The 18,459-nt window shown below is 32.0% G+C and overlaps 4 protein-coding genes across 5 annotated transcripts; 2 read left to right on the top strand and 2 right to left on the bottom strand.

The window, feature by feature from the left end:
• Positions 1-1,638: 1,638 nt before the first annotated feature.
• On the top strand, positions 1,639-7,117 carry LOC137930298 (uncharacterized). Its single transcript, XM_068773527.1, has 5 exons — positions 1,639-1,812; positions 2,083-2,310; positions 3,723-3,855; positions 4,482-4,642; positions 6,294-7,117. Exons 1-5 carry the CDS (start codon positions 1,705-1,707, stop codon positions 6,513-6,515), a joined length of 852 nt encoding a protein of 283 aa, XP_068629628.1. The 5' UTR covers positions 1,639-1,704; the 3' UTR covers positions 6,516-7,117.
• Positions 7,118-7,244: 127 nt separating this feature from the next.
• NP15.6 (NADH dehydrogenase [ubiquinone] 1 beta subcomplex subunit NP15.6) lies at positions 7,245-8,031 on the bottom strand. Its single transcript, XM_068773528.1, has 2 exons — positions 7,947-8,031; positions 7,245-7,866 (listed from the first exon to the last, which is right to left on the bottom strand). The coding sequence occupies exon 2, from the start codon at positions 7,857-7,859 to the stop codon at positions 7,428-7,430; it is 432 nt and encodes a 143-aa protein (XP_068629629.1). The 5' UTR covers positions 7,860-7,866; positions 7,947-8,031; the 3' UTR covers positions 7,245-7,427.
• A 665-nt stretch (positions 8,032-8,696) lies between these two features.
• On the top strand, positions 8,697-11,532 carry RtcB (RtcB RNA ligase). The gene is made up of 5 exons (XM_068773389.1): positions 8,697-9,116; positions 9,208-9,338; positions 9,412-10,116; positions 10,246-10,410; positions 10,925-11,532. The coding sequence occupies exons 1-5, from the start codon at positions 8,825-8,827 to the stop codon at positions 11,150-11,152; spliced, it is 1,521 nt and encodes a 506-aa protein (XP_068629490.1). The 5' UTR covers positions 8,697-8,824; the 3' UTR covers positions 11,153-11,532.
• LOC137930212 (glycerol kinase 3-like) lies at positions 11,210-18,456 on the bottom strand. 2 transcript variants are annotated; one of them, XM_068773387.1, is made up of 12 exons: positions 18,269-18,456; positions 18,069-18,197; positions 17,467-17,614; positions 17,154-17,371; positions 16,680-16,892; positions 16,105-16,207; positions 15,900-16,007; positions 14,069-14,231; positions 13,520-13,721; positions 12,853-12,982; positions 12,518-12,610; positions 11,210-11,428 (listed from the first exon to the last, which is right to left on the bottom strand). In XM_068773387.1, the coding sequence occupies exons 1-12, from the start codon at positions 18,338-18,340 to the stop codon at positions 11,331-11,333; spliced, it is 1,677 nt and encodes a 558-aa protein (XP_068629488.1). In that variant the 5' UTR covers positions 18,341-18,456; the 3' UTR covers positions 11,210-11,330. The 2 variants fall into 2 exon arrangements, with proteins under 2 accessions (XP_068629488.1, XP_068629489.1); XM_068773388.1 differs by having other exon boundaries at positions 17,467-17,596.
• Between the last annotated feature and the right edge of the window lie 3 nt (positions 18,457-18,459).

The raw sequence follows: 18,459 nt of genomic DNA, 5'->3' as shown, positions 1-18,459 counted from the left end.
CAAAAACTACATATTCGTTACAGTTTCTTAAATTAAAAACTAAAGAGTGTTCGAAAATATTTAACTTAATATTAATTTATTAGTTGGTAAAAAATGATGCACTTTAGTAAAATTAATCAATAACAGTCTTAACATCATCAATAAAACATATGGGCTACAGATTGCGTTATATATGGTATATATTTAGATCCTGTAAAACGCAGACACTAATACTTACCACTTCCACTGTTACATATAATTGCTAAATTTTTGTTAAAAATGGGAGTGGCAGGTAATAGTGGAAGTGATTAAAACCACGTACCAGTTGTATAACATTTAGAATGTAATAACATCCTTTCAGAATATTCAGAATAGGGGTGCAGAAAGAAAATAACGCTACGAGCGTGGCGGGTAATTTAGCAAACAAGAAAAGGTGCATTTGTACATTTCATGATATTTTAAAAACGTTTAATACTCTTTAATTCCATTATTCATTTTTTATCTTGAATCAATATGAATTCGAGGTATTCCATGGACCTTTTAAAAGACTACATAACCATTTGGTCACAGGTTGAGAAAAAAGAGGAATATAAAAGTTTAAATCATTTTTTTGTTTAACTGTAGTACAGTAAGCATACAAAATACGACAGAAATATATATATGTATATATAAATTGTTGGGTGAATTACAATATAATACAATACAAAGTAATTTTTTTAATAAAATAGTCCCTGTGTCTTTGGTGCTTTTAATCTTTGCTGTAATTATTGCCTCGCCGTTCTATGCCTTAGACCTTTACGACGCGAGTGAATAAATATTTCAAATTAAACGAGGCTAAGTTGAGATTTCAGGGAAACACCTGATGAGTTAGGAACAAGAGTTCGTACACTAAAAAAATTAAAAAAAATATTTTAACATTTCAGTTATGAAACACTGTACAACGAATTATTAGTTCGCCAACTTTTTATCAAAAATCTTATCTTAAAGCAATATTTTTATAATAAGGTATATTTAAATCTATACTGGAACATAATATGACATATCTGTATAACATCTCTGCATGTTGGACTAGTTCATAGTCGCATAAGAAAAGTATTAAAAACACCGCCTAAAATAGAAACAAAAACCTGTACAGTTTGTTTAAAATTGTAAACTGCATATAATACGCAATAAACTTACTATTCCTTTTATTAAGACATGAATAACAGAATTATTGTTTTCAATACAAGTATTATATTTTATTAAGCGATATCGTTAATTAAAAAAAATAATAATGTTAAATTTATTCTCTCTATCTCTATCTATTCATTAAAAGGCGTTGGTAAATCAATTAATAAACCGGGTGCCATAATTTTTTTCATTAATGCATTAATTTTTTTTAATAAAATTAGAAAGGATACGTAATTATATATAAAATATCATGGTTTAATCATACTTTATAAAATATGACTAATGAAATAAGAATTTGTACCACTTTTAATCGTGATATTATTAAAAATTGGTATTTATTATTAAGTAATTTAATCACATTTATTGCTTAACCACCGAAATTTAAATTTACCTTACGTTCCAGATTTATCTAGATGTTTCATCAGCTATTGAAAATTTTCAACAGTGCCAGGCTAAAGTCTATTTTTGTGTCAGTAAGCTTGTAGCATTCGTTACAGCCGACTGTTTTATAACAACTGCAATATATACACGTTAATACTAGAAAATATTATAAGTATGTGTGCCCTTAAAATACAAGCAGAAGTAAAGGTCGATTCGGAACCGTGTGTTATGGCATGGGATAACAATACGCTATTCGTTGGAACAGAAAATGGATCAATTTTGGTTAGTTAAACTAAATTTCTGATAAGAATTATTAACTTATTGGAAGCAATATGTGTCCGTATGCAATTACTTATAGAAAGCGATGAGACGCAAAATATTTTTTGACTTGCACTTAATGTTAAATTGCATTGGTTCCTTTTGACATTGTGAAGATACGCTTTGTTTTAATATCACATAAATGCACCGCTCGTTGTGTTACTATTCGAAGTATGAAAAAAATTTCACTGACATAATCAACGTGTTTTAATTAATGTTATATTTTACTTATAGTCATTCGATAAAAATCTTTCACCTGGCGCAAGTTGGTCGGCGCATGAGATGCAATTGTTCGCGTTAACTGCCGCCAATGGTAATCTTTACTCTTCGTCTTATGATGGTGGTGTAAGAGTTTGGTCATCCAATGGTAGCAAAGTGGCAGAACTTCCGTCTACAGGAGGAGACATTGGAGCCTTGTATGTGTGCGAAAATCAATTGATTTCCGGTGACGAAGGTGGCAATGTAAGTTTATGTTACATCTTTACTTTTTCTTAAATATGTATTAATTTCATTAAGCATAATAATATTTAAATTTTATGTTAACAATTTTTATTTTAAATACAAAGTTATTAAATTGTTTCTTACTAATACCGCCGACAAACAATGTACTATGTACTAAAAATATATTGTTCTGGTACACAAATAAAAATAAGCATATTATTAAATCTTAATTTACTCAACGTACATATACTTGCAACGAGGTAAGAGAGAAAGGTAATAATGAACATACTCCAAGTAAATATTACCGATGACGAAGTGCTAAATAAGTAAATATTTCAACATTGGGTTTTCATCCCCTCGAGAATCGTTTGCAGTTTCTTTAAGCAACGATTGTTAAATATTTGTTCCTTCACATTTCTAAATAAAAATTATTACATAGATTTTATATTTATACATTTTGAAAAAATACAACGCATAAAAGTTTGTAATCATGTGAACATGTTACTGGATGATAATAAAAGTGCCGTTGTATTTAAGTAAGCATAATCTATTGCCCTAACTTCGTATGTCATTGTGTGTCGAACATCAAGGCTCAAGAAGACTGGGACAAGACACTGTTCGTCGATAAAGCCAAAACCGACGATATGTCGATCAAACCATGACGCTTCATTGAATTGGGCAGATATAAGTGTCGTCCTAAATCAAAAAGGGCATGTCTGGAACGATCTAAAACAAAGTCGTAGTCCTAGTAGTGTAGCCGTAGACTACCAGGGAGCCAAAGCACGAGATTAGCGCGGAGTGGGGACGTATTCCATAAGAAACTATAAGTGATATACTCCCTAGCAAACCCAAACGAATATCAGCTGGGATTTCAACAAGAATTGATCATACTTCGTATTAAATTTATACTAGTTGTACGTTATTAAAGAAAGAAATAACTAAATAGCGTGTTTAATTCTTACGTAGTGAACAGGTGCTCTAACCTTGAATTTTGTCATCATTGCTCATTAGTTTAATCAAATTATTACGATAACATTTACTTTGCCTACTACTTTATAAAACTCTGAGGATAAGACCGCATGATATTATCAAACAAAAACAATAAAGTTAGTTTTTTTGCAAAAAAGATTACGATGGCGTTTTAATTTCTAATTTCATTTTCAAGCTAAAGCTTTAATATTGTAGTAACGTCAAAAATAAGTTAAAGATAGAGAGGTAGAAAACAAAAATGTTTATTAATAATCATGCAAAAACTATTCAAAATTTGTTTAAAGAGAAACTCACTGCTACGTAGCCATTATCACTTAATTTGAATGACTTTTTTAATATTGTTGCAAAAATTAAGTACTTTTAATATTTTCAATGTATCTATTTACATTATACACATTTTAATTAATATTTTTATTTTATATGATTAAAATGAATGTTTTCAGGTTGTCATTTACGAAAACAATGTTGAAAAAGCCAAATACAATGTTCTTGAAGAAGTGAAAGATATGGCTTTAAAACCTCCTTACTTATTTACGGCACGAGATTTATACGTAACAGTTACAGAAATAAAACCGGGTAAAACTATCATATTTATAAAAACTGTAGTAGTGTAGAAGGAATAGGAAACATTTATTCAACGTGGTTGTAGTACCATTATAATTAAATGTCTTTTTAAAATTACAATACTTAGTTGTACTTAATACTTGATTTGTATTAGCTTGTTTATACTGTTACCTTTAACTAAATAGTACAACAGTTTACTTTAGACAAAATTTTAAAGGCAATTTTTAAAACTTCTAAGTATTTCTCATAACTTCACGTAAGAAAAGAATAAACAAGAAGTAGAAAGGTCACGGAACATCGTGGTTAAGTTTCAATTGTCTAAAGTCTACCCCTTCATCCTCATACTCCGGTTGATTTTTATTTTATTTTATTGATTTAAGCATGCTATGATAACTAATGTATAGCCGTTACATCGAATCAATTTTATTTTTTAATTATATTATTAGATTGACTTTTGCTTTTTACGGATGAAGATTTAATGATCACTTAGTATCAGGTAGGATCGTACATGTCCGCTTGTCTATTGCTATTAAAATAAAGACGTCTATTGGAAAGCATCACTAGCATAGGTAATGGTTTATCTAATTCTAAGTCTCAATATAACAAAGCAATCGTTGCGCATTGAACTATTTTCGTAGATGAATCGAAGACCCGCTTCACAACTCGACATACAATGGAAGGTCGCGCGCCTTTAAAGGTAGCAGGTTCTCGTCTTGTTGTCACAGCCAGAGGAGGCAATAGTTTGCAGCTTCACGATGCTTCCATTGAGACCAAATTCAAGAAATTACATGAAATTAAGGTAAACATACTATCAATTAACGTTAAATAAAACATATTTCATTATCATCAACGTATTTACATAAATATTTTTGGATAAAGATGTTTTGATAAATATAATTTTGTTAATTTTATTATTAAAATTAACAAAAAGTTTCCCAGTTAAGAAAAGAAATACTATACAAACGTGTTACAATGAATGTTTATTGTTGGCGCAGTTTTAGCGATATTTTTTCAACGAGTCGCTTTTCTTCTCTTTTTCCTTCACTTCGCTTTGTCTAGAAAAAGAGAAACATCTATGTCTGAGAGATCATAGAGAGAAAGAGAGATCATTTCAAATTTTCTTTCTTTAATGCTGATATCAACCGCAGTTTCGATCTCTCTGCTGTTTACTGGGCATGTCGAGGTTAAGTATATATTGACATTGTACTCCTGTGTACCTTTTGACATTTCTGTATTATCGTAGCCAGTTTTATTGGAACTAGATGATTCCCAAATACTTTCGTGTAGGAGTCCATTTCTTACTTCCGTAATGACAGAGTGCTATGATCAATTTCTCTACAAATTCCTATACTCTGACTCGCCACCGAGCCCTATTACATTACAAGTAGTTGCACATGTCAATTTCATCTAGTTTTCTAAAACACTGACTTGTTCCTGTTCTAAACAAACTGGAATCTTAAATGTCTTTTTTTTCTATAAAATTAACCGATCAAGTAATAAATTACAATAATTGCCTTAATGCCACATTCATTAATTTTGGATGATGACGATTGATAAAGTCCGGGGTTGTCAGCCTTAAAGACTCTTACAGCTTACACAAACTCAGGGCATGCAGATCGGGAATCCATGAGCTAAAACCCTAACATCGCGTGTATATACAAGCTGTCCCATAAATAATCATCAAGCCGAAATCAAGTGACAGGGCATGTGACTGGCCACTGGGTCTATTGCGAAGTCCTTACCTTACCTTGGACTCACTCTCGATAGCCGCTGGAACTTCTACGAACAACTTAGAGTTCTTACTACCAATGTCATGAGGACAACTGCTAGTGTAAAACGGCTAATGTTCAATCACCAGTATCCAGCGAGTAACCATCGCCTCTGTTTAGGAGTAGTACGGTCGATGGCCTTAAATGGAGCACTCGTATGGGTCGTGAGCCTTATGAAACGTATCGTCGTTTTTGTTAGATGTTCTGAAAGAGAGATGTAAAAGGTGACATAAGAAGCTATCGCGCTACAATCTATGAGGCGGCGTGTATTTTGGCGGGGTTTAGGGGATCCCATGGGATCTCAATGCCAGATTGGGACTTTGAAGCCAAGGAATCGGAAATTGTTCAACAGGGATACGTTTAAAGAAGGATGTATGGAAAGATGGTTTTGAGTACATGGTTTGACGAAAAATTGTATTTTCTGTCATAATTAGGTCATTGTAGTAAAAGTTTTTGTCAATCGTTAACAAAATGGTTAATCACAGTAACATGCAATTAAAATATGTAAATTTAAAATCCAATTACTTTTCATTTTCTGGAGAATTTCGGCTTGACGTTATTTTATAGGGCATCTGTACGTACATAACCGTCATAAATATTCAATTTTAGATAATGGAAAATATTTTGCATCATTTAAAAAATTTTAAATATTTTTTGTCCCTAAATAAAATAAATGTTTAGGTAAGTGACATGATACTTACAAGTCTGTCAGTATATGGAGACCATGCTTGGACTGGTGGTTGGGATGGATTTGTGCGACGTTGGAAAATGTCTGGCGACCAACTTCAATTGGATGGAGAGATCAATATTGGAGCCTGTGTGAATGTCATTATTGCTACTTCAGCTGATACTGTTTATGGTGCGATAACAGGTGGACAAATAGTTTGTGTTAAAGCAATGTAATTGTTTTCACTTAAGTAATAAAAGTTTATATACATAAAATTCTACTTAGGTGTGCAGCATGAAAACTACCAATTTAATTAATTATTACAAATTGTTCCAGAAGTACATTTAATGTAACAGTAAAAAAAATATTATTATATTGCACAAATTTACCTAAGCATTTTTTAAATATTTAACTTCACCATTAACTTTTTTCTTAAGTAAGGTAGTATTGTCACAGATATATTCTTTTTAAAATGTTTTATTAGAATTTAAAAACAATTTCCTTCTCCATCAAGATAAGTACATAGTAAGTTTATAAATTTTAAGCAATAATTTACACAGCATACAAATAATATAAAATTGGATACATGTTTTACTGATATCATACAGTAGCTTTAAACAATCATTAGCCTTCAAGAATAAAATAAAACTAAATGATATCAACATAAATTTGAAGATTTTGAGAAAACATAAATTAAATTATTAATCAAAACCCAGTAAAATTTTAAAAACTTAGTCTTGTTGACACGAAGGTATGAATTAGTAATGCTTTATTAGTCTTAGTAAACTTTTAATTATAAATAAATAGAAAATGTCCTATAAATCCCCTAATACCATGTTTTTATTGTTTTGTTCAAGATCAATAAAAATTATTACAAATTATACATTAGTTTCCAATGTTTGTTATTGATTTTTTTGTTTATTAATACATTTTTAATTTCATTTTTGTTAAAAATAAAAAAGAGTAATTTTTGGTAACAGTGTTTTATTTTTGACTGACTAAATACATAAAGTAATTGAACACAAAAACTATATCATATGCTGAATGATCACATCATTTGAAGGGAACTAAAATATTGTTCTGCAACAGATATATAATTTAAAAGGTCCTATTCATTTATACACTATAACAAAAATGCATATAAATTGTTAAATTATAATTTCAACATCACATAATTCTTCTTCAGATGGCAGCTTGACTGTTTTAGGTTCTATATAATTAGGGCTAATGGGCGGTAATCCCGCTTTTTCCCGACGACGTAATTCTAAATAAGCTTCGCGTTGGGCCCAATCCCTTAGATGAACATCAGGACTATACGCCCATGCAAATCCACCAAATACTAGACATAATGTAACTGAGAAGAAAAAGGATGCATTATGAACATTTGTATCTTCCTCTTTACTTTTGTAGTCAAACCCGTAGCTAACCCAGTTCTTATCGTCACCAGACGCTTCACATGCAGTAGAGGCTGTGTCGCTATTTTTCTTCGACGTAGAAATGTTACGGTGCATTGTTTTAAAGTAATTCCATACATTTTTCTGGACACCAGGCATATGTCGAAGTTTTATTATAGCAGCCATTTTCGCGCTGAAAAAAAAAATCAAATCGTCAAAACGTAAAAAGATATCTAGTTTACATTTTCATAAGTTAATTAATAAAAAAAGCACCTCGAGTAATCTGTTTTAGTTTTTTTAGGCAGCCGTCGAAAAATTACGAAACAGAAAGCACAGATACCTAAGAAAGAGCCCTCAATCACACAGACGGCTAAATAAATTCATAAATGAATGAAAAAAAACTTTAAATCTTAATCGATACCTAAATTTATATATTATTAAAAAGAAATCGCAATTCTAAAACACAATAAAGACTAACAAAGTATACCAAATAAGAATCTTTCGTACTATTAATCAACATCAAGTTGCTTTAAGAAACCTATTATTTTTTTAATAAGTTAGACATGCTATTAAGTATTAATTTCCATTCTCAATAAGTTTTAAATAAGTGATTTCTCAATTATTGATTCAAAAATATTTCAACAACAGTCTAATAAGACTTTCTCACATTATATTCTTTAAAAAACACATTAAAAAAAATATTAAATTTGACTTTTTAAAAATATTTCATTTCTCTTTTTAATTTTGGTAACATTTCTCGTTAAAAAAAATTAATTATAAAATATTTCTTTTTAGTTATGAACGTAATGACCATCAATCCAAATTTATTTTATTTTAATATTTTTATAATGAATTATTCATTAGTTAAGCGTAATAAAATCATGAAAATAATAATCATAATGATAATAATTTATACGAATTTAATATTAATAAAATGCCAGTAGCTTTTGACCCGGTATAGGCTCTAACCAATTTTTTGACTGTTAGTCTTATATGTGAGAATAGTATACTCTGTGTTTTTGAAGCCGGCTAAACCTATAATTTATTATCAATAATTTTTTACAAATAGTTTCATTATTTCATCATTCTTAAGAAGTAAATTTGCTACAAACAGTCGTGAACTTACAATAATATTAAAGTAGTTGTCGAAAATGGTAGTAAGGAATTATAATGAAGAGCTTAAATATCTAGAGAAAATAAACCCTCATTGCTGGAAGATCAAAAAAGGGTTTCAGCCCAATATGAACGTTGAGGGAATATTTTACGTTAATAATACGCTTGAAAAATTAATGTTGGATGAACTGAGGAATTCTTGTAGACCTGGAATGACGGGAGGGTTCTTGCCGGGCGTAAAACAAATTGCAAATGTAGCTGCATTGCCAGGCATCGTTGGCCGATCAATTGGATTGCCAGATATCCATTCAGGATATGGTTTCGCTATAGGTTGTTACTAATCTTATAATTTAGGACTATTACATGAAATTATTTGAAATGAAGTGTGTTTAAATAATAATGCTTAATTCTGCATTTGCAGGAAATATGGCAGCTTTTGACATGTCTAACCCAGAGTCGATAGTTTCACCAGGAGGTGTAGGTTTTGATATTAATTGCGGTGTTCGTTTGTTGAGAACTAACTTACATGAAAAAGATGTGCAACCAATAAAGGTATTTTTAAGAAGGGCTTTCCTGTTTAATTTTAAAGTTGGATAAAAGTATTGGGTAATATTTTTTTTTCTAGGAACAACTAGCTCAGAGTCTTTTTGATCATATACCTGTTGGTGTTGGTTCCAAAGGTATTATACCCATGAATGCAAGAGATATGGAAGAAGCTTTAGAAATGGGAATGGATTGGTCTTTGAGAGAAGGATATGTTTGGGCCGAAGACAAAGAACATTGTGAGGAATATGGCCGTATGTTAAATGCAGATCCATCAAAAGTCAGTTTAAGAGCAAAAAAAAGAGGTTTACCCCAGCTTGGAACTTTAGGAGCTGGTAACCATTATGCAGAAATACAAGTAGTGGATGAAATTTATGATAAATATGCAGCTGGAAAAATGGGATTAGAAAGAACTGGACAAGTTGTGGTTATGATTCATTCAGGTAGCAGAGGATTTGGGCATCAAGTAGCCACAGATGCTTTAGTCCAAATGGAAAAGGCAATGAAAAGAGATAAAATAGATGTCAATGATAGGCAACTGGCATGTGCAAGAATAAACTCGGTGGAAGGTCAAGACTATTTGAAAGCAATGGCGGCTGCAGCAAATTTTGCATGGGTGAACCGAAGTTCTATGACTTTTCTAACTCGCCAGGCCTTTGCAAAGCAATTCAAAATGGCACCTGATGACTTAGATATGCATGTTATTTATGACGTTTCCCACAATATAGCTAAAATTGAAGAACATGTTGTGGATGGGAAGTTGAAAAAATTGTTAGTTCATAGAAAGGTAATTTTTACAATGCATTTTTTTTTATATTCCTAAGATTTACGTTTATTGCTCAATGTCAGAATATAATAATAATTTAGGGTTGTGCTATATTATACAAAGAATTAAAAGTATCATTATTATTTTCAGGGTTCTACTCGGGCATTTCCACCTCATCATCCCTTAATACCAGTAGATTATCAGTTAACTGGCCAACCTGTATTGATTGGTGGCTCTATGGGAACATGCAGTTATGTTCTTACTGGAACCCATCAGGGTATGACTGAAACTTTTGGAACTACCTGTCATGGTGCTGTAAGTAATCAAAATATTTGTTAAAACAGTTGCATTATGAGAAATGTTTTCATCACAGCCAAAATTAGTAGATTTTTCCTAAAAAGAACCCAATGCATTCTTATGAGTAATAGCATGGTATTTTCTATGAGTAATTTAATATATAAGCCACAAAACAACAAAAAATGTTTGATCAGTTAAAATGTTTATCCACAAGGTCAACATATTTTAGAAAGGAAATTAAATTTATAGCTATATATGAAGTCACATTTTTATGTGACTTGCAATTAAATAAAGTGATGCAATAATTTATTGCATCACATTACAATATTTTTTAAACCCTTGGCCAATCTTATCTTCTGTTTACTCTGCAGTAATTAGTCCTTTGTAATATAATATTATTTTTGTACCATTGGACTGGAATGGAATTATGTATCATCACCCACATAAATGCTATGCAAGGGAAATGCACAAAGTAGTTATCTTTTGACAACACCTGTACATAACTAATCCTGGTTTTTCTGTATTTCTTTAGGGCCGTGCATTATCCCGTGCAAAATCTAGAAGAAACATTGATTATAAAGATGTCTTGAGTAAACTTGAGACTATGGGCATTTCTATAAGAGTAGCATCACCAAAGTTGGTCATGGAGGAAGCACCTGAATCTTACAAGAATGTTACTGATGTTGTTAATACATGTCATGCTGCTGGTATTAGTAAGAAGTCTGTAAAATTAAGGCCAATTGCAGTTATCAAGGGATAATGTAATCATTTGTATGTTTCATTGGACCCAAATGCAAGAAAAAATAAGTCAAACTCTATTATAACATTTATTTTGTTTACAGAACATGTAACAATTCTTCTAGTTTGAATATATTATAATACTGTATGTGATTTTGCTAACATTGGTATCTTCCTGTAACTATTTGTACTAAACATTTTTAAATTATTTTAAATTTATCTGCTATCACTACTAACAAGGCAGTGCCAAGGAAGAAGAGACCCGGAGGCAAAACTGCTGTGGTGTGATCCACCTCATCTGAAATAACAAAAATATTGACTGATTATTGTTACAATTGTTACTGTAATAGTAAGGCTATTACTCTGATACATACTCTTTACATTTGTGTGAAATAAAGTACATTGCAATAAATTTTTATTCATTTGCTACCCTTACGTAAATGAATTTTAAAAAAGGTGCACTAATTATATATAAGAATAGATCATTTATGCACAATAGCTCAGGAGTTTCAATATTTAGGCCATCACATTGCAAAAAATAGGCATGAAACAAAAAAAAAACCTTTTTTCAGAAGGTTTTATCTTTTTATAGAAATGATTTTATTGAAATGCATAAATATTTTAAAGGTATATGCTTCAGGAAGGCATATACAAGTGTTGGCTACTGGGAAATGCCGGCTTAAGGTATCACTCTATTTCTTAATTGGAAAAATATAACTTGTCAGTTGTGTGCAAAGATTGGTTCTACACTGCATGATGATCACCTACAAAATGTAGTTGGAAAGTAAAGACTGGGTGACAGGAATGTCTGAGGTGAGATGTGGATACATTTCTGCACTGATAACTCTCACCATTATTACCTCTTCTTTTAAGAACTACCTGAGAAGACTATATACTTGAATGGAGAAATGCCAGGAGACCACTGCCGAAATCAGATTGACTATATTGCAATGTGCCAGTGCTTCTGTTTCATTGACTACTTGAAGGAGTTCAATTGCATGCCATGAAACTGCTTATAGAAAATTATTCCCGAAATGAGGGTTCCAACGCATCTAATATATGTAACACTGATAACGCCCCTGTGTGATTAAGGCTAATATAAGGTCAGGATTAATGATGTTATAGATAACATCGTTAAAGTAAGGTACGCCAGGGGTAAATATTGTCGCTGTTCTTGTTTAACATCTATGCAGAGAGAAGAGACTACATCACGAGGGGAGCCTTAGATATTACAGCCCATAAAGTAGATAGGAGACCTTGCTAATGCCCCTGGATTACTGAGGATGCAGGCCACTTCCAACTGGTCCTATTGGAAATACAATGGCTAGTAGGCTATGTCTATCAGTAGATAGTAGATACAAAGAAATATGAACTGAAAAAGATTTACCTGGCTCTATTTTGTGCAAATCAGGTTTATCACTAGTCCATCCCATGCATCTATTTAAGGCTTTCTCCCAACGCATCCGCCGTATTTCACGCTCTACAACAATAAACAATGTTTTAGTGATTTTTTTTGAATGAAAAATTGCTATCATTTTATAGATGCTGTAATAATACAGTTTGAATAATGTAAAGACAAGCAATGGTATAAACAGGCATTCATAATAAAGAAGTTAAAAAGTTCTTTACGGTATATACATAAGTGCCTTTTTCCAATCGCTTTAAAATGTATTTATTTATTACCAGAGTTAATCATTGAAAGTAAAATGTTGGTAAATGTACCTTCACTAGACACGGTTGGTAGGAAAGTATCTGACGGAGGGCTGGGCGTTGTGGACGCCCATACACCAAGCGCTTTTCCAGCCGCTATTGCGGCACCGAGCGCTGTACTTTCCATCATCAGAGGCCGCACCTGTAATAATATATGCTATATGTAAACATATTTGTCCAATTAAGAAATAATAATAAAACGCAAGTCATAACGGTATTATTATGATAAAATAAACATGAAAAAATAAATAAATGAAGAAAAGACAGTGTTACCGATACACATCGGCTTACTTTTGCGGAACGGAAAAGAATTGAGGCTTTTGAAGTGTAGCGTCGGAGAAAAATATCACGCATACCATGGACAGCAAGACGCACCGATAAATCCATCCTCAACCCGCTTAAGTTTAAGATGAGAGTCTCCACAATTTTTTACCACCAAATCAAAATTATTGAGAAACAAGAAGGGAAAAGACCACATGAGTGATGATCACCTATCCACTGATATAATCAATCCGAATCAATAACTAAACTCCCTATTACTATTGCCTCGAGAAAAGCAAAAGATAGGATAGTATAGAAAGAGCTTGTGATCAATTCCATCAAGACGTTTCAAGACTGATCGACAATTAGAAATAAGACTACTGAGAAAATGAAAAAATAGCTATATAAATAAACTCACAACGGGAATACCGATAACGTCGGCTTGCATTTGCATGAGTAGTGAGTTTTGTGCGGAGCCACCATCAGCCAGTAAGCGCCGTAAAGGCGCGCTGTCTGTCGCCATTGCTTCGCAAACTGCGCGTGTTTGTTGACATATCGCTTCTAGCGCTGCGCGTATCAAGTGTGCACCACGCGTTCTACTGCTTAGTCCACATATTATACTAAAACATACAACACAATACATTATTATGACCATGAAAAAACAACTTTAATTTCACTTATATAAATCAAGAGAAGAGTTCGATTTAATAGTATTAAATTACGATCTTCTCTTACAAAATTCCTCATAATTTATAAAGCTACAACGCCTCTCAACATATCTATCCGAGAAATCCGATAATTAACTAACTACATAGTTAATGTAAGTACACAAATGGTTTTTGCCAATAGCACGAAAACTAGAACATTATATTAAAAAAATATTGCAGTTTTAAGAATACTATGAGAAAAAGGCAATGGAACAAAAAATTTAAAATACTTAAAATTCAAGTCTCATGTTCAAACTTACCCTCTAGCATCTTTCTTCCAATATGGTGAGTATAGGCCATTAAATGCTGGGACAAAACATAAATTAAATTCTTCGTCTTCCGTTACTTCTGCTGCTTGCATTTCTGAATCTCCTACATCATTTAAAATTTCCATTCCATTTTGTAACCATTGTAATGTATCTCCTGATAAAATTAACAAGTTTTTAAAAGTAAAGTTCACAACATTGATGCTATACTTTATTTAAAAGACAATGTAGTGTAGCAATTTTTAAAACAAACTTTTCTAAGCAAGTGAAGGGGCCTGCCCCCTTTGTAGTGCATGTCAACCATTATAATTAAGGCTAAAAATGGATTTACGTGCAGCTAACGTTAAAAGATGCCCAAATAATAATTTATGTAATTTTATCACAATTTCTGAATAGAAATCAGTACAAAAACATCCTAGTTTTATAGTAAACATTAACAACATAAGAGTAGGAGAATATGACTACCACCATGCAAATGACAGATAGCTGCATCTAGCACTTGATTAATCTTAACCCTTGACCCATGAGATAGGTTGTGAATATTCTGGTTTCTACTCTGTCTGGTGAATACAGTTTATACCTAGTCTAATCATAAATTCTGTTACTGGCTGGATTACATTTTTGTTTAGGAATTATTTGTTTTAAAAATTGAATGGGGCACTTAAGAGAATAGGATTGCAGTAACTGCACTGTATAAAGTAGGTAAGGAGCTAGCCGGCATTTGTGATATATTGAAAAAGCTAGGGATTAGCCGAATGTTTGTGTATCGTACCTTCCAAAGATACACTGAAACCATATCTGTTGATGACCGTGAGAGATCGGGTGGACCGCGGTCTATTCGAACAAACCAGGCCGTTAATGCAGACAAGGGCAGAATTCGTCGAAATCCCATAAGGAAGCAGTAAACCCTTCCAAAGAAACGAAAATCCCACCGAGGACACTTCCTCGGATTATCGAACAAGACTTAGGTCTAGGGGATTACCGGAGATACACAGAACAGAACATACCTTAAATTAGGCGCTAAAATAAATGAGAGCTGAAAGATCAAAACAGCTGTTGCTTCGATACACGGACGAAAAACACAGAAAAAATATCTTAATCAATGAAAAATCTTTTACAATTGAGGAGCATTACTACAAACAAATTGATCAAGTGTATGCACACTGCTCTAGAGAAGCTTCCGAGGTAGTGGCCACGGTTCAGCGAGGCCATTATACAGTATACGTTAAGGTTTGGTGGGGTGTCTCCTATCAAGGAGTTACAAAACTCCATTTTAGCTAAAAAGTAGTGAAAACTTCAGCCAAAGTGTATCAATATACTGTGTTAGAAGCGGTAGTTAAACCTCTCAACAACACCTTATTTAAAAACGAAATGTGGACATTCCAACAGGATTCAGCCCCGGGTCATAAGGAGCGCACGGCCCAAATTTGGCTTGAGCAACATGTTCCAGACTTCATCAAGACTGATGATTGGCCTTCAGCTAGTCCGGACTTAAACCTTTTGGACTATTAATTGTGGTCTGTGTTAAATGACATTGTCTGCTCTAAGCGTCATCCAAATATTGAGTCGTTCAAGAAATCTTTGGAGGCAGTGGTGACCAAATTTTCAATGGAAACTGTTTCTAAATCCATCGACGTATGGCCTGATCATTTAAAAGCGTGCGTTAAAGCTAAGGGTGGACACTTTGAATAGCTCGTTTAGTACGTTAACATATATTTTTCACTCATATAAAACTCATTAAAATAAAACAATTTTTTTGGGAAATTATCAGATATTTTCTTTGTAACAGAACTTATGGCTAGACTTTGTATATATAAAATTTTACCTGCTACAGCTACAGATCCTTCCAGAGCATAAGTGGGTGGAGCATTTGGTCCTAACTGATAGGCTACAGTAGTAAGTAATCCATTCTGTGAGTGTACTATTGATTCACCTAAACACGGACAAATTTGATTTAGTAGGCTAAGTAGAGAATTATTTAATTATTAACAATTTGGAAAATATTCTCTAAATATAAATTAATTCTTGACCTGTATTGTACAATAAGAAGCATCCAGTACCAAAGGTACATTTAGCTTGTCCAAATCTTACACAATTTTGCCCAATTAGTGCTGCTTGTTGATCGCCCAAACACTGAAATAAATTATACAAGAGATATATAAATGAAAGTTTTATGAAGGTCAATTTAATGCCTAAAAATGTTGTAAATAAATAATACATGGCATGTACTATTTGGTTGTCTATTATGTTATTTTGTGTTCCCTTTACATTGTGTGTTATGTTTAATGATGTAGGTCACTATTGACTTTTATGGTGCTAGTGTGTGATTTTCCTTGTATTAAACAAATTTATAAATGTCTAATAATTAACAATTATAATTGTCAATTATCATTATTATTATATTTTCAATGCAGCTACATAAATTAAAAAATTTCATTATTGAGTAAATATAATATTATTCAGGAAAATGGTTTTCCTATTTGTAGCCTAACCTATTGATTTACTTATTTGTAGGTGTCCTCCATCAAACACATAGACTATAAAGTTAACTTGTTGGACATAGTGGAATTCTATGAGTTAATATTTAAAAAAAAAATAGACTTACCCCAGCTATGGGAGTACCAAGGAAAGACCCTATTGAAATGTAACCATAAATTTCTGAGGAACTTTTAATCTTTGGCAATATTTGCAGTGGTATTTCAAAAAATCTCAGTAATCTCATATCCCACTGCAAGCTTCTTAATGACATAAGTTGGGTACGAGAAGCATTGGTAACGTCAGTTGCATGTACTCCACCATTGCAGCCTCCAGTAAGATTCTGAAAATTCAATCTTATAGCAAGTAGTGACAGTTTTTATTAATGCAATATTGATATATGACAACTCTTACAGTATTTTTGAGACTAGTGGTGATATTTTATCAACAGCTAATGACATTACTATTATAAACAGCAATATCTTTATTATGTAATAGTGAATAAGAAAATGTTCCATATTAATTTATTCTATCATAGATAACAACATCAATGAATTTTATCTTGGAAGTCAAATTTATATTATAATATAAAAATTATTATTACCCATATAAGCCATGCATCAACAGTTCCTGCCATGCACTCCCCTGCAGCAACAGCCTTTTTTAAAATATCGACATTTTGTAAAAGCCATCTCAATTTAACTGAAGAAAAATAAGTAGATAACGGAAGCCCACTAGTTTGAGTCACAGCACTCACACATTGTGCTCCTTTTGTTTTAATTAGTTCATCCACAATCTTTGATGTTCTTACATCTGACCAAGCTAAGAAAAAAATAGTGTTAATCATATAATTTAATAAATGCAGAAGATAAGAAACATTGACTTATTATTTAATGTAAAGTAATATTTTGACTTACAAATGGCACTGTACAGAGGTTCGCCAGTGACTGAGTTCCATACTATAGTTGTTTCTCTTTGGTTTGTTATACCAATTCCCACAACATCTTCAGGATTTATATCTAATTTTTTAAGATTATCAACAGTTACCTGTAATTTAAAAATACCCTATAAGAAAATTGTATATTGAAACATGATCTAATCAAATATGTGTAAAAACAAATAAAGTAACCACACTGAAAAATAATGATTTTATGCCAAACCCAAAGTTTCTTCTAAGTTTTTTAGCTATTAATTGTAAAATTATTTTAATTCCAAATGTGGCGAAATGTTTCTTATCTTCAGAGTCATAAGCCCTACAAATCTAGTGCAGGTCAAAGGTCAATCTTATCAACTGAATTAATGTTAAGTGTTAAATTCCATCTGTAATAATTTAGTGCTGTACAAATGTGTCCCACTTACTCAATAATTTTGATTTTGTTTGGTAATTCGCTACGACACTTAAGGCAAATGAGTCATATCAAAACTTTAATCATGTAATATAAAAAATGTGAATATTTAAAAATATTAAATATATTGTTAAAAATTTGGGTAAATATATTTTGTATGTAATTTAGCTTACTTCAATACATTCTAAAACGGCGTTGAGAATTTCTAAGGCATCTTGTTCAATCCATCCTTCTTGAGGACTAAATCGGTTTAAGGTTATCTGATGGTATGTTAATACTTCGGATGTGTTAGCTGCGAATACCTAAGATATGCAACAAGTTTTAAATATTTGAGGACTAAAAAATCCAAAAAGAGAAATAAAGCACTTTGTACCAAAAATTTCACGTTGGATGTTCCTTCATCTATAGCTCCTATCAATGGACCGAATTTTCCAAATTCTCGCATATTATATGTTAACTACATGTCGAACCACAAATTAGAAAATAAAAACGTATTTTCAGTCTATGTTCATATATACAGCATCGTAAATTACTGTTCAATACTAATTATGTGACATTTGTCAT

The sequence above is a fragment of the Battus philenor genome, unplaced genomic scaffold (assembly GCF_028537555.1).
Source record: "Battus philenor isolate CCGP_79_NKW_IND1 unplaced genomic scaffold, ilBatPhil1.0.hap1 SCAF_6, whole genome shotgun sequence".
NCBI classification, from domain to species: Eukaryota; Metazoa; Arthropoda; class Insecta; order Lepidoptera; family Papilionidae; genus Battus; species Battus philenor.
This window is presented reverse-complemented; position numbering and strand designations above follow the sequence as displayed.